The 17085-nt window shown below is 40.4% G+C and overlaps 1 protein-coding gene across 3 annotated transcripts in view; it reads right to left on the bottom strand.

The window, feature by feature from the left end:
- Positions 1-4854: 4854 nt before the first annotated feature.
- The window catches only part of PARP11 (poly(ADP-ribose) polymerase family member 11), a 66074-nt gene continuing 53843 nt past the window's right edge, over positions 4855-17085 (bottom strand). For all 3 annotated transcript variants that reach the window (XM_025402190.1, XM_025402189.1, XM_025402191.1), the window contains 2 exons: positions 10026-10177; positions 4855-8435 (listed from right to left, as the gene is read on the bottom strand). In XM_025402190.1, coding sequence (XP_025257975.1) covers positions 8119-8435; positions 10026-10177 — 469 coding nt within the window. In that variant the 3' untranslated portion in view covers positions 4855-8118. The remainder of the gene's footprint in view (positions 8436-10025; positions 10178-17085) is intronic.

The following is a 17085-nucleotide window of genomic DNA, read 5'->3' as shown; positions in this document are numbered from 1 at the left end:
TCTAAAACGCAGCTATGAACTCAGCTCCCAGTTTGCTGTGCCAGTTCCGAGGCAAGATGCTGCCACCTAGCGTCTGCTGTTCTCACGCGCAGCAGCACCTAACCGCCTACGTAACACTTTGATTAGAAAAGCCCTGATAATGTAGTCTGTTCTTCAGTCGGACAAAATAGGCCTAAACGCTAAGGCCATGTGGAAAATGGAATCAATGTTAAATTGTTTCTTGAATTAAAATATTCTTTTGAGAAGAATGTAAGAGCAGTCAGCATAGCACTGAATCATGAAAATCCAGAGTTCACCTACATCACCCATGGGTCGACTACGTAAAGAGCTAGAGAATATGCAGGGAACTCGTTCTCAGTGTCTTTAATGTACAGACATAGACCTAAGCAGTGGAATATACAAGGAAAGAAATTGTAGCTCAAGGCCAGGCGCGGTGGCTCACGCCTGTAATCCCAGCACTCTGGGAGACTGAGGCAGGTGGATCATGAGGTCAGGACATCGAGACCATCCTGGCTAACATGGTGAAACCCCGTCTCTACTAAAAATACAAAAATATTAGCTGGGCATGGTGGTGGGCGCCTGTAGTCCCAGCTACTTGGGAGGCTGAGGCAGGAGAATGGCGTGAAGCCGGGAGGCGGAGCTTACAGTGAGCCGAGATCGCACCACTGCACTCCAGCCTGGGCGACAGAGTGAGCCTCTGTTTCAAAAAAAAAAAAAAAGAAAAAAGAAATTATAGATCAACGTAAGAACCAATTTTCTAGCATTCAGAACTGTCTACAAAATGTAGGATTTCCTAATCATTGGAAGTATCCAGATACAAGTTGGAATAAGAAGGCATTTAAACTAGCAAAACAGTTAATTGAAACATAGTTTTATCCAAGACTTTGAGAACCTTGAAGGCAGCATTTTCACTACTGTGTCCTGTATTTAGGATCGTGCCTGGTATGGAGTACAGGTACTCACTTGGCGGTTTGTTGAATGAGTAAATGCATTCTCTTACAATTTCCCAGGAGGAAGAAAAGTAGCCCAAACAAAAGTTAGACAAGTTGAGAACAAAAAGAGCAGTCTCTGACATTTAGAAACTGGCCTGGTACTCACAGCTAAGGCATGTTATTCTGATGAACCTAAACTATCTCACAGAAAACCAACCTCTGACAAGGTTATTCTAAGACCACAACAAAATGAGACAAAACAAGGTCATTTCATAATTGTGTCTAAGAACAGACAAAAATAAGGTCACTGTGCCACCCACAGGACACCAAACACCACTTCTCTCAGCCAGATGAACCACTGCTTCTGTTTCGCTAATTACAGCTTATCCTCAGCTACACTTCCCTCTCTGTAGATAAGATTTATGATTATGAACATGCCAAATTATAGAATGGCCCCTGCTTTCTGACAGCATCCAATGAGAGTGAAATCCTAACTCCTCGGACCCTCCCCCAAATCCCCAAAGCCCAAATCCTACAAAAAGTTCTTTCTTGCACCCTCCTACCGGGACAGCCCATAGCTCCTCAGCGGGTGTGTGCTCTCTGGCTGCCATAAGTAATGAACCTAATTTGTTTAACTTACAGGGTTGCTCCCGGTGGTCTTTGGCCAAAGGGCACTGACCAAGTAAATGCTAAGAAGAAAAAGTTATGTCCCTACCTCCAAGTACACTATAAATACCGTATGAATCCTAGCCTGTGAGGGTTGTGTTAGGCATAGAAGACTTCTTGAAAGAGGAGAGACCTTACGTCTTAACACTCGCTAGCATTTACTGAGGTTGACTATGTGCCGGGCACCATCCCAAACACTTTACAAGCATTACTTCATCCAGTTCTCACAACAGCCTTCTAGGGTAGACACTATTAGCATCACCATTTTATAGATGAGGAAACAGCAGCACACAGAGCTTAAGCAACCTGCTCAAGTGAAACAGGTGCTAAATGCTGACGCCAGGAATCACCCTGGACATCTGACTCCAGAGCCCATGCTTCAAATAGAGTTTTCAAGAGGGAGGAATACGAGTGTGTGTTCTAGGGTGAGGCAGAAAGGCATAAGCAAAGGCATGGGGGCCAAGAAGGAACTCCTTTACCCAACAAGCTTCTTGATTCCCTTAAACTGTATAAAATCTTCACAACCCCTTCTCCACATACCTCTTACTGCTGGGTCCTGGTTCCCGTAAGGCTGGTTCCAGGACCAGGTGCAGGGGTTTGGGGCAACATAATTTAAATGGCTTTGATTCTGCCATCTTTGTTTTAGTGATAAAAACAAAGTTCCAACGTTGCTTCTACCCATACCTGGTTTTTCTCATCTCTCCAAAGCCTGATATGGCACAGATGGGTGTGGCTGGGAGATATAAAATCCTCCTTCCCTCAATTAACATCTACTTATCTTTCTATCTTCACATTCAAATGTCACTCCCCAGGAAAGCCTTCCATAATTCCCGAGGACAGGTGAAATCCCTGTCAGAGCCTCACAGTGGCCTGAACTTCCCCTTCAGAAAACTTCATCATTCTTGTCATTACAGTTCATTATGTCTTCCCTGCTAGACTTCAAGTCCCATGAGAGCAGAGGCCATGACTGACTTGTTCAGTCCCTGGCACGCCACAAGAATTCAGAGTTGTGAACTAGAAGGGGAGTGGGGAAACGAATTAGGGGCAGAGTTTCAGGGACAACCAGGTTCATTCTTTTTCCTTCCTACTGCAAGCCCTTGCTTCTTCTCAATGCATCATGATCCCTGCTACTGTATTTTCCTGACCCAAACTCAAAAATCATCTTCAGTCACGTCAGATGTTGCCTAGAGAAATCTAGCTGTGCTCCATCAGGTCTTTTTCTTTCCACGAGAGTCTGATTGGTCTTTCATGAACTTCACCTTCTGAAAAGTGAACCTTCCCTCTCTGGTGAGTTATCCAAGGTCACACTGAATCAAACAGCAAAGCCAGGAATAAAATTCAGATCAGCTGGCTCCCAAGTTGAGGCTTGATCTTCTTCTTAAGGAATAAAGTGGAGGAAATGAGCTTGCACGCTGATTCTCTGAAACTGTTCATCAAACGTGGGCTTATAATGCCTACAGCTTCCACATGTTATCTAGGAGACATTAAAGCGTAATGAGCCCTTCAGGAAAAGGTATTTTTAAAAAGGAACAGGAAAACACAAGTGCAGTCTGGATGTATAATCAATATTGCAAAGATGATTTAATTAAATTCTGGATGGTGACTCTCCTTAAGCTGGTTTACAATCATGAAGTCAGCATAAGCCACAGAGTCAGAATCAGCTTACCGTATAACCTCTTGGTAGAGGCTCCAGCAATGCTAAGACGCTGCAGAAAACACAAATGTCTTTGGCATAAAACCTATGTTCCAATCTTATGAAAAGTCACCTAAAAATAAGTAAGACAGTGCTAAATTCTTAGATACACAGCCACACAGTGAGAGAATTCTAATAGCCAGGTTCTTGGCCTGTAGTGCTGAGAAACGAAAGCCAAGCAATTAAAGCTGAGAAAATGGATTACATAATTTTACAGCAGGAGACTCAGATCATTTACGAGGAATTTATTGTTTGGGTTTAGAAATAACTGAGATATCCTTTTACCTGGGATGGATCAAGCAGAGCTCAATATAGGAAGGAGACAGGAGGAAAGAAACATGAGTTCCCAAACCACCTTCCATCCTAGAGTTTCTGAAAACATGAGAAGTAAACTACCACTGCTAAAAAGTGAAGGATAAAAGATCAACTTTCAACTTCTCTCTTGGATATTTAGGGCTCACCTCTCCCTGCATATATTACTCAAACTAATCAAGCAGCCTGCAAATAATTATGTATTTCATAGTTCTTTGAAATGTTCATTTCTTCCATCTGTGTTGCCCCAAGTAACATCATGAAATGATTCATAAGAAAGTGTGGCAGACTATCTCGTATCACCAAAACTCTTCCTGCAGAGTGAAAAGGGAGAAAAATAACTAAAATCACTTTGTTAAAGTTTCTAACCAAAACTAATTCTTGACGAGGGTTTTGTTTTTCCTTTCCTTGCTACTTTTCATTACCTTTTATCTCTTTTACAAGTACAGAGTGTATAATTTCATCTAGAAATTGACTGTCTCTTTGTTTTAAGCAAAAGAAAATATTTGAAAATAAACAAATAATCCTTAAGCAGAGTGGAAAATCTGGAGGCTACACAAGTAGGATCACCGTAAGATTGTTTCTCATGTTATTCCTAGCAATTTGGGAGATAATCACAAATACTCGAATGGCTACAGAACAGAATTTGTAAGGATGCAGCACTTCTAGATCAACAATCAAAGCTCAATTGAATTTTTATCACAATGAGTCCATCATTCTGCCCCTCGTTTCTCTCAGTTCGAACATGAGGATAGCCTTTGATGCCATCCTTGCTTGCCAAAGGTTCAACAGAATGTTTAACTCACTTCAACAGGAATGACTGCAGACACAGTGCGAGTGGCTGGAGGTTAGATGGACTGTAGGAAGGATACTCCTTGGGTGAAAGTAGACACACCCTACAGAGCTGCTCCTCTGGGCCAGCGGAGCACACCAAGAATAAAAAACGCTGCAGATGCCAACTCTTGGCCTGTTTGGGGAATTTTTTTGTTTTTAATAATAGCACACAGTAAACAATTTTTCCCATAGATCAGCTATTTCTAATGATTCCCATTTGATTAGCTATTGCTCATGATGATTCAAACTAAGAACAAGAGACTTTCCCCATCTGCAAGTGGGGTACACATGAGTTACAGGCAACAAACTCCTTGGATCCACTAAGATTGAGGTGAAAACTTAGGTTTAAATAATACAAGGTGGAGATGAGATACATAAATCACAGAAACAAATACATGATATACACAGACAACCAAGAACTGCTAATGGAGAGCTTTAATCATCACATTTAAAGCAATACATTCATATACCAAAATTGGCTCCAAATTCTTTATCATCATCACCATCAACAGTCTAGAAATGAAATGACACACTAATATAAAACTTTCCTGTTTATAACTAAAAGATTTATGAAACTGTTTTTTATAAACACATTTTTTTTTACCCTGAGGCTGATATCACCGAAGTGAAAAAGAAGAGTCCTTTTCAGCTGGAATGTATTCAATATAGAGTTTTAAAAACCATTTATCATTATCTTAGAGTGATTTCTATTCATTCTTCCCACCCACTCTATGTGATGATAACAGGAAAAGATGGCAAATGGTTATGTCCAGTATTATTATATACTGGTCATATAATTCTCAAATGTACTGATCATATGATTCTCAATTTAATCTACTTACCAAAACAAAGAATAAAATTTTAACATCCATTAACTCTATACTATCATATTTTAAAATATGTATCAAAATCAGTTCTCTCTTATAAAAGATGGGTTGGCAGTACATTCTCAGACCAAACAACAACAACAAGCCCCAAAAAACCAGTACAGTACTTTCTTACAATGGCTACTGCAGCGCATTCTACATATTTCATATAAGCCAACTAGGTAAGGTCAAAGTTCGCAGAGATTGCCTAACAAATACTTAACTCTGGGCCCCCAGTCACCCGGAGATAAGATCTGCAAACGTCTAAAAGAAAAACAACCCCCAAATGCTGCAACAGTTATTCCATTTAAGTGCTGAGAGAGGTATGCATATAAAACTTGAAAAAAGATAGCCATGTTGAAGGGAGGACTATTTTAATGTGGTTTTTTGGTATGTAAATAACAAATAAATAGAAAAAAAGATTTTCAAAACCTGAATTCCTAATGTCTCTAACATAGTTTTTTGTGAACGGGTTTACAGCCATGGTGTGCTGCCTCTCACAAGCCAGCCTAGTGACTTTGCCTCCAATTATTTTCATGATAATCTCTGGATGCTTTTTAAAGTGCTTTTTCTAAATATTCTCAGCACTTCATCTAAACCAGCAGTTGGGTTACATACCTGAGTCAGGAAATCTCTGTTGCCACTTTGTTTCAAAGTATTGTACATGCAATGTCCTGGGTACTACTTACCTCCCACTGCACAATTACACACATGCTGGGCTATAATGGAAATCTGGGATGGATGGCACTTGAAGAATTACGATCCCTAATCTGTCTACACTCTTTACTTTTATTATTTGTAGATGCCTTTGTAATTCAAATGATTTAAGTGAGCAATATAAGCATAGACACTGGTATTTTTTTAAGAAGTTAAATTGTGTTCACTAATTGTCAGCCAGAAGTGGGTAAGGATAATAGAGAGAAAATTCAGTATTAGAAAGAGTTAAGAGAAAAGCTTTCTGAAAAAGGCTTGGTACACGTGCTGTCTTTTAAAGGTAGAATCATAGAGAATCAGGCCGGGCACAGTGGCTCATGCCTGTAATCTCAGCACTTTGGGAGGCTGAGGCAGGCAGATCACCTGAGGTCAGGAGTTCGAGATCAGCCTGGCCAATATGACAAAACCCCGTCTCTACTAAAAATACAAAAATTAGCTGGGCATGGTGGTATGCACCTGTAGTACCAGTAACTGGGGAAGCTGAGGCAGGAGAATTGCTTGAACTCGGGAGGTGGGGGTTGCAGTGAGCTGAGATTGCACCACTGCACTGCAGCCTGGGCAACAGAGCAAGACTCTACCAAAAAAAGAAAAAAAGAAAAAAAGAAAAAGGAAGGAGGGAGGGAGGGAAGGAAGGGAAGGAGGGAGGGAAACAGAGGAGACGAGAGAGGAAGAGAAGGGGAAGAGAAGGGGAAAAGAAGAGAAAAGGAGAAAAGGAGAAGAGAAGAGGAAAAGAAGAGGAAGAGGAGAGGAAGAGGAGAGGGAGAGGAGAGGAAGAGGAGAGGGAGAGGAGAGGGAGAGGAGAGGGAGAGGAGAGGGAGAGGAGAGAAGAGGAGAAAAGAAAGAAAATCAATGTGAGAGACTCTTAACCATCACATGGGCAATTCCCCATCTGGTACTTAACTCCTATACAACATGCCTGCCAAACTGCTGTGTCGCCTCTGCTAGAATATCTTTAGGGGAAGGAAGCTGTCCCAACACTTCTCATCTTCCTTACAATGGAACAGCAAAACAGATGGAACAGGTAAACAAATTTCCACTAAACATGATTAAGAATTATATCTAACTTTTCAAAAGAGTAGGCTGTCAATAGCTACTTCAAAGGAGAAACCAGATTTGCCTCAAGCATCCCATGCTTTCTATAGTGTTTCAAAATGGAGAGATATAAATTTGAAATATTAATTTTAGAAATCATTGTTGAATAGCTGTGTGTGCTGCAGAGGGGAAGGCAAAAAAAAAAAAATCTTAGAAGTTATCACTGTAGGGATTCTTTTGAAAACAAAAGGAAAATAAATGTTTCAATAATAATTTAAAGTTTCACTTTGAAGATGCAATAAACACCTTGCACAGCAAGTCGTGGTCTAAGAATCCAAGAACCCTGATGGGTGAAGTGTAGGCTAATGATATTTTGCAGCAATGATCAATTCAGATGTAGGAGATAGAGGAGAATGACTGGAGCAAGTCTGAGGCTGCAGTCTGCTATCCTAAGGCAACTGGAAAGCAGGACACTCTACCTTGATTTTCTGCTTCTGACTTGTAATGACAGCACTGCAAATAATTGCCTTGCTTCTGATTTCTCTCAAGGTGCTCAGATTGTTTCAGAGTTTCAAATTCCCCCTTCAGAAGACCAACAAAGTAACAAATGGATTGGTGGATGATACTACTACCTGAATTCAATTTACAAAGGATCAATTCCTCTAAAGGGACACATTTATGTCTATATATTTTTTTCAACATTTATACGAATAAGTCCATTTGAACTAAAATCATTTATCCTGATAACACACATGTAAACCTTAAAGATCTCAATGACCACATTAGTTGAGACTCAGCTGATTCCATTTTGAATGGTATCTTTCACCCCTACGTATTAAAACATCAATGATATCAATTTTTAACAAACAAGACTACAAGAAACAGGCAAAAACAAAACAACAAAAACCAACCTTAAAGTCAGTATGTCTTTTTATATGGAGGCCACTTGTTTTTCATATCTGTTTCAAAAGTATCAGATAGTTAACATTTAGTGGCTAGATGACTGAAGAGCAAATCTTCCCGCAAAAAAGAATAAAGCTTCCTTGACCACTGAGATTTGGAAGTGAAATCAATGAAAGTCTATCAAGTACTCAGGATAGATTTGGTTGGCATCAAAAACCACAAAGATCTTTGGGTTCCAGGTATCATCCACACAGCTGTCATATAAATTCACATAGCTCCCGTCTTTGGAAGGAGGTCGCATGTATTTGGAGTCTCCGTTTATGTAATCTCCAATTAGCACTCGAGCAAGAAACATAGATTTATATGTTCTAAACAGATGCCGCTGTTGCAAGCTGACACCATGAATTTGGAATGTGTTTCCATGCTTTATGTCATCTTTGCAGAAACGACTGGAATAAGCAGCATCTCTAGCAAAATAGGTTCCTTAAACAAAGAGGACCAAGAAAAGCCAAGATTACTCCGAAGAATATATTAAAAACAAGCAAAAACATTTTGTCAGGAGAATAGATGCATAGAATTGTATAATAAAAGTAGATGTGGAATTTCCTCATTCACAGATCTCTAAGAGAAGAAGAGAAATCCATCTGTTATGGACAGCTGTGGTACAGACTACCATAGGAATAGATTTGCTGGTATATACCAGCCCTCACCACCACCACCATCCCCTGCCCCCACCAAAATATAGCTACCAGAATTCTCTTTTTAAAATAAATCTTACAAAGAAACCAATTAATAAAACTGATAAAATTGGTTCAATGATTAAAAGTGTGGCTGGACCTGAGTTTTGTTTTGTTCTGTTTTTTTGAGATGGAGTCTTGCTCTGTCTCCCAAGCTGGAGAGCAGTGGTGTGATCTCGGCTCACTGCAACCTCCGCCTCCCAGGTTCAAGCGATTCTCCTCCCTCAGCCTCCTGAGTAGCTGGGATTACAGGCGCGTGCCACCACGCCCAACTAATTTTTATGTTTTTTTAGTAGAGACAGGGTTTCACCATGTTGGCCAGGCTAATCTTGAACTCTCGACCTCAGGTGATCCACCTGCCTCGGCCTCCCCAAGTGCTGGGATTACAGGCATGAGCCACCATGCCCGGCCCTGAGTTTTACTGCTTGGCCCTCCCTCCTGTTTGTTTCCTTCCACCACTTCCTCACCCTGCTCCCTTGTCAGCATCCAGCAAAGCTCTGGAGAGCACAGTGGAAACCGATGGCCTACAGGGATTCTTTTAAACCCCAAGAAACCATATTTCTATGATGCGGGATAACAATTCAATAACATTTCTGGAAACAATAGAATCCCATATCCATGAAAAGATTTCTGAGAGAGTATACTGCCATTCATATCTGAGCATTCCAAAACAAAAATGATTTCACTGGCTCACTGCCGGCACACGAAAACTCAACAAAGCAGCCAACTCTTCTGAACCGGTCGGCATCACAAGAGACAGACATCATTAAGGGCATTCTCACTCTAAAAAATGGGGAAATGAATTGCAAAGTCTCATATTTACCTAACACTGATGGGATTTATGTAACACCTTGACCTCCTTGCAGTTAAATAAGTGGAATGGCCTTTTTAGTAGTTATTTTTAAAATTAATTTACATTTTCAAAATGTAGCATATCCTGATCCTAAATAGTAGTCAGTTCTCTTGCTGGAGGTAAGGTACAAAGTAAGGACCAGAAAATGAAATGTACATCCCGTTCCTTTTCCCTCACCTCTCTCTTTAATTTGCTTGAGTACCAGACATAAATTGAAAAACCTGGATTTTCACAACATTATAAATAATGTGACGTTTTCCTCCACTATTCCTTATTGCTCACTAATATTCTTACCTATCATTTTCTTAAAAACCAAACAAAACAAAAACACTAGTACCTATTCTGGTACACAATGCAATTATAATCCGTTTGTTTTCTCATTCTCTATATATTTGCCACAAAGCAATTTATATTTGTATTTATATTCCTCTAAAAAGAGGAAACTCCTAGGACTCAAACTGGACCTGGAGTTCTGATAATTACCTTTTCCAAAGACAGCACCATGTATACCATTTATTCTCCAATCAAAGTTATGAATGCAGATTGCTTCTACAAATTCACTGCTGGTACCATGAAATAGCATTTGTTCATTAATCTGAGGCACACCTCTTTTTTTCTTGAGCTGAGCCTTTTTCCTAAAAACACAATATACACAGACACAAAAGCACACAGAAATATACCATAAGTAGCATTTGTTCATCTTAATGAGCAAGGTTCAACAGAAAGGGTAAAACAGAAAATACTTTAAATAATAAGTGGACAAAGCAAGTCTAGAAAAGAAATAATTTCAAACGTTCTTGGACACATAAATCGTCTCATCAAAAATTATTAGTTAACACTGAAACTTATGGTTGAAAATTATGCCAAAAACTATAGTTATCCCATGATATGCCCCAGCTTCGTAAAGGTAATTGATTGTCTAAACCAGCTAAAGCTTTATAGATGCCTAAAACTGAGACAACAAACAAGTACTACAACGTTCGCAGAGGCTTTAGACAGTGAATTCCTTGAGCAGGGACCATGTCATATGCTTTTTATCCTCAGAAACTAGAAAATGTTGGTTCAGTTGACTAAATTTTGCACCATAGGGTTGGGAGGGACATTAAGCCATCCAGTTTAATCCTCTTCCCAAGGATAAATCTATCCTAATACATAAAAGCATATTTAATGTAGGACTGATTATAACAGAAAACAAAAACTGAAAACAGCCTAAAATTATTTCACAGAGAAATGAATATATAGTCATGTATTTATATATAAAAGTTAAAAGTAATGAAGTAGATTTATGTGCATTAACATAGTAAATCTTGAAAAATAATATTTAATGTAAAAAGAATCTTGCAAAAAGAGATAGAGAAGTCAAAATAATACCGTGTATTATGTAGGTATACATACACAGGTAGTAAAAAATACAAAATACAAACAATAAGGCACCATACCAATCTCAGGAGGAAAGAAGGAGAGTAGGACAGGGATGGAGTAAACACTTCACCTGTATCTGTGTGAAGAGGAAGGAAATGTGACCAGTATCAAAATGTTAAATCTGATAGGTAGATACATGGGAGTCTGTAAACTATTTGCTGCATTTTCATTCTTGAAACTAAAAATCATATTTTAAAAATGAAAAAGAATCCCCTCCCCCGACTTCTGATAGCTATTTCATGCCTGCTTCAATCCATCAACTGCTCACTTTGCAAAACAGCACTGTCTATTTGTGATCAGCTGTAATAGTTGGAAAGTACATCCATCCCAACGCCAAACCAACATCTGCCTTCCATTACTTCTACTGATTGGTCTTTATTATTCTCTTATGAACACTAACAATTCAAATCACTCTTACACAAAACAACATTGCAAATATCCAAAAATAACTATGAACACCTACTTAGGCTTTCTTTTCTTGGTTAAATATATACCATTCCTTCAACTACTCCTGACACAGCATAGCTTCTAGGTCTTTCTTTATCCCAACAGTCTTCAGTTAACAAGAATCTGCTGCATACTTTCTAGTTTATAAATGTTGGTATGAAATAGAAACAGTCCAGATATCATCAGACAGCACTGACTGCACCGACACCACTGAACGCATTTTGGTACCAGGGCAGTGAACTGCACCATAGTCACCATGATTGACTGTGTAGTCAGTTCAAACTCCCAGACTTTTTCAAACCAGACCTCTCTTAGCTTGCTAAATTTGTACAACTGATTTATAAACTGAATGTAATAGATTTATTTCAGTTAAGTTTTACTTGATATAGTAATTTAAAAAGTAAAAATTAAATAACAGTAAAATATCCGTATCACAGACTGAGTTCTATAAATGATATGGAGCTTGATGAGTATGTTCGGGAATGGATACTTGCATTTAAATGGAGACAGAAATGAAAATGCATATGGTCTTTCTCAAGAGTCATTTGGCAGTATGTATCAAAATTTAAATGTACATGCTTTGATCTATTTGTGATAGTCTTTTCAGACCATTAAGCATGACCTTAGAAGGCTGTGCATTTAGCAAATGTTTACTTTACAAAAAGTCAGCATGCTTTCACTAAGAATTATACCAACTTCCTTTTTTAGAACTTTATGTTCTCCCTTTTTTTTAAACAATGTGCATTTGTTCCCTTTATAAAAACAAAGGGAAAAAATTTTAATTAAAAAAAAAGATAATACTTGTTTTTACCCACTGTTTCAACCTTCCAAGGTCTTTCTGACTGCTGATTCACTCACTCAACAAATAAGCTACCCCTTCTAGTTCTGAATCTTTCACAAGTGTGATAAGCAAGCCCTCTGCATTTTCATCCAAGTTTCTGATAAAAATTTTGAAGGACCCAAGAAGAAAGCATGCATGCCATTCGAGTTACTCTTCTGCATGAGACTTTTTGGCTACTAGTTTTCCTCTTTGAAATACCAACCAGCACATATTTCTCCATCTTGTCTTCATGAAAAGAAACTTTCTCAACAACTAAAAAGTGAGAAGCCAAGCTAGACTATCTAAGGGGCCTATCCATCTACCACTGTGGTAATCCTATTAGTCCGGCCTTAGTGAATCCATGCTGGGGTTCTCAAAGAAACATTAGTATCATACACAATGCCAGGCTTCATGGTCTGTAATGTCAAACTTGTCAGTGTTGTGCTTCATGATCTGTAATGACTAGAATCCACTCTAAGGAAATTCTGTCTCTACTAAAAAATACAAAAATTAGCTGGGTGTGGTGGTACACACCTGTAATCCCAGCTACTCGGAGGCTGAGGCAGGAGAATCACTTGAATCCAGGAGGCGCAGGTTGTAATGAGCCAAGATTGCGCCACTGCACTGCAGCCAGGGGAACAGAGCAAGACTCCATCTCAAAAAAAAGGGCAGGCACGGCGGCTCATCCTGTAATCCCAGCACTTTCGGAAGCCAAGGCAGGTGGATCACGAAGTAAGGAGATAGAGACCATCCTAGCTAACACGGTGAAACCCCGTCTCTACCAAAAATACAAAAAAATTAGGCGGGTGTGACGGAGGGCACCTGTAGTCCCAGCCACTCCGGAGGCTGATGCAGGAGAATGGCGTGAACCTGGGAGGCGGAGCTTGCAGTGAGCCAAGATCGTGCCACTGGACTCCAGCCTGGGGGACAGAGAGAGACTCTGTCTCAAAAAAAAAAAAAAAAAAAAAAAAATTCATTTATCACTACTTTTCAGGTACAAATTCGAGTGAATCTCGGTTTGAAAATTCGCTGGAGTTTCTCTTAGATATTATAAATAAACTGTGGGTTAAAGGGCATGGAGTAGGGGTATAGGCAGGCATGGAAAACAATGCTTACTTCCTAGATTAGATGGTGCGTATACACCCGTTGAAGGCACAGAGCAGGGGCGTGGTGGTTAAAGCTTTGTATCCCCACGGCACAGTCTGTTCTAGTGCCCACTACTTGCACTACTAAGGCAGCCATGAAATGTGGACATTCAGACTATAACCTTGGTGTTCCAGAAGGGCTAAAGTCAAATTCTAGGGCCTCATGACTTTAGTTACATCTGCAAGGAAAGTCACAGAACTACACTAAGTTCTTCACAACCCTGCCCACCTTTGCCCAGATCCACAATCATTCCTGAACTGACTGAAAGTACTGTCACACCCACTTCTCAAAGTGTCTCAAAATGATCCACCTCTTAGGGACTAGAGTGCCAAACTGGCTAAAGTGTGTATGCCACATGCTCTGCACTGCAGCAAGAATATGTCCATGCTCTGGATTAAAGTAAGTCTACCTAGATTTAGAACACACTTCACCCTGCCGAACATCAGAACCACTTATAGAATTGTTTTAAGGTAAAAATGTCAGAACCCAGAGGTTCTGATGCAGTAGATCTGTGACGGGTGACAGAAGTCTCTACTTGCTAGCAAATTCCAGTGGCGATTCTGACCTGCAACTAGGTTTGAGAATCTCTGATCTAAATTCACATTATTAATAAGATGCTCTTATGTCCTTGCTGCCTTATGCTTCCCAGCTGTGGATCAACCCAACCATCTCCACTACCTGCCCTTCCATTTGTACTCTGAAGTACATTACACAACATGGGTTGCCCCATAAATTCACATACTTCAGCTAAGCCCTCAACGCTGACAGAAATCCTATGGCTCCCAAGATAGCTCGTTCTACCCCATTATCCACAGTGGCCATTTCAAATCTCCTCTTTCTCCTTTCCTTTTCCTCTTATCAACACCTCCCGAACACTTTATTCTCTGTAGGTGACCTCCCTTCTTCCCTCACAAAAGAAATGGAAGGTATCAGGAAGGAATTCCTTAACCTAACTCCTCTTTTCATCCCCTACCTGGACTTATCTGTAAACATAACTGGACCACGCTTCTCTATCTCCTTTCTGACATATGTTCTCAGAATTTCATCTCATCACACTTCTTCAGGAGCTGGAATCCATCAACTGCCCTTCCACTCTTTCTCTAAGAGTCTTTAAAATTTTCCTTCTCCATCGGTCCTTTCCAATTACAATGTTCAGTTCTCTCCCATGATTAAATTTCAAAAACATAACAATAACCCCACATTATTTGTCTTCTCATATCTCTCACCCTCCTCACTGCCAAACTTCTTGAAAAAGCTGTCAACATTTGCTGTATACACAATAGGATGTCTACCAACATTGCTTTCCTCTAGGTTACCAATGGCCTTCTTATTGAAAAATGCAAAGGAACTTTTCAGATTTATCCTACTTAGCATCTTTTCAGTATGTAATCGCACAGATGGCACCTACCTGTGTAAACCATACTCTCCCTCCAGCTTCTGTGACTACATCGTCTATTGGTTTTCTCCCACTTTCTGTGGTTGTCAGTTCCCTCCCTGGGTTCTTTCTTCCTCTGTGCATCCCTTTCAGACTTGGACCCTTGGCCCTCTTCTTAACGTACACATGCTCCCCAGTCATCTTCTTCATTCCTGTAGCTTCTGTTACCCCACATCCTTGGCCCTCTTCTTTACTTAACATACATATGTTCCCTAGTCATCTTCTTCATTCCTGTAGCTTCTATTACCCCACATCCTTGGCCCTCTTCTTTTCTTAACGTACATATGCTCCCTAGTCATCTTCTTCATTCCTATAGCTTCTATTACCCCACATCCTTGGCCCTCTTCTTTTCTTAATGTACATATGCTCCCTAGGCATCTTCTTCATTCCTATAGCTTCTATTACCCCACATCCTTGGCCCTCTTCTTTTCTTAATGTACATATGCTCCCTAGTCATCTTCTTCATTCCTGTAGCTTCTATTACCCCACATCCTTGGCCCTCTTCTTTTCTTAATGTACATATGCTCCCTAGTCATCTTCTTCATTCCTATAGCTTCTATTACCCCACATCCTTGGCCCTCTTCTTTTCTTAACGTACATATGCTCCCTAGTCATCTTCTTCATTCCTGTAGCTTCTATTACCCCACATCCTTGGCCCTCTTCTTTTCTTAACGTACATATGCTCCCTAGTCATCTTCTTCATTCCTATAGCTTCTATTACCCCACATCCTTGGCCCTCTTCTTTTCTTAACGTACATATGCTCCCTAGTCATCTTCTTCATTCCTATAGCTTCTATTACCCCACATCCTTGGCCCTCTTCTTTTCTTAACGTACATACGCTCCCTAGTCATCTTCTTCATTCCTATAGCTTCTATTACCCCACATCCTTGGCCCTCTTCTTTTCTTAATGTACATATGCTCCCTAGGCATCTTCTTCATTCCTGTAGCTTCTATTACCCCACATCCTTGGCCCTCTTCTTAACGTACACATGCTCCCTAGTCATCTTCTTCATTCCTATAGCTTCTATTACCCCACATCCTTGGCCCTCTTCTTTTCTTAACGTACATATGCTCCCTAGTCATCTTCTTCATTCCTATAGCTTCTATTACCCCACATTTTCTAACAACTCCAAAACCTCTGTCTCTAGTCTATACCACTCTTCTGAACTCCTGACCCACATGTCAACTGCCGTATATCGACTACTACTCCCTTTCCATCATCCCTAAAGTTGTTCTTACTGATACTCCCTTAGTCAAGTAACACAAACAAGCCAAAATCTTGGGAGTTATCCTTCTCATCTCCCTTATTCACCCCATCGCAAACAGTAAGTGAGGCACCAAGCCCTATCATTCTATAACCTTAATACCTCAAAACTGTCTTCTTTGCTCCAACACAGCAGATACCACTTTGGGTCAGGAAACCCAACGTGTCTCAGTCTAATTACTGAAAACAATTTCCTAAATTGGTCTCTCTGCTTCGAACTGTGATCCCTTTGAATTACGGAGATTTTGTGTTTGACACTTCTTTGTTGTGGAAGGCTTCGTCTTTGTTGTGTCATGCACTGTAGGATGTTTAGCATCCTGGCTTCTATCCAGCAGATGCCAGTAGCACCCCCAACCCTGCCACATTAACAATCAAAAATGACGCCAGTCATTACCAAATGTCCCCCAGCAGGTAAAATCACTCCCAGTTGAGAACCACTGCTTTAAACCCCTTCTCCACTGCACAGCCTAATTATTTTTCTAAAATGCAAATCAGATGCATCACTCTCTTGCTTAAAGTTCTACAATGGCATTCTACTGTCCCAGGAAAAAATCCAAACCTCTTAGTTTAGCTTATAAGGCCCCACATGGTCTAGCCCCTGCTAACTCTCTGACTTCCACTCTGGTTCGATCCAACTCAACTAAGGCTACTAAAGACGATCACACAACCACCCCAGCGGTGCTACTACAAACTCCTGCAGGCTCTGCCTCTTGATACCATTCTACCTAATTTCTGTTAAATCTGAAGCTGTTTCAATTTTCTGTGCTCCCTCTTATATCCAGACTTGGGCTCTTACTGCCCCAATGCCCGAGAAGCCCTTCTCCTATCAACTGGTGTCTGGGGCTCCCTAATTCTCCCCACTCCACTCCACATCCCCTACTGTTGTTGGCAAAGATGGATGGATCCCCTCCCTTTGTGCTGCCATGATGCCCTGAGCTGACCCCCACATTTCTGTGTTACAATGGTCTGGCTCTCCAAGCTATGGTTCTCTGTACCGTTTTATCCCAA

This window comes from Theropithecus gelada, chromosome 11 (genome assembly GCF_003255815.1).
Source record: "Theropithecus gelada isolate Dixy chromosome 11, Tgel_1.0, whole genome shotgun sequence".
NCBI lineage: Eukaryota > Metazoa > Chordata > Mammalia > Primates > Cercopithecidae > Theropithecus > Theropithecus gelada.
This window is presented reverse-complemented; position numbering and strand designations above follow the sequence as displayed.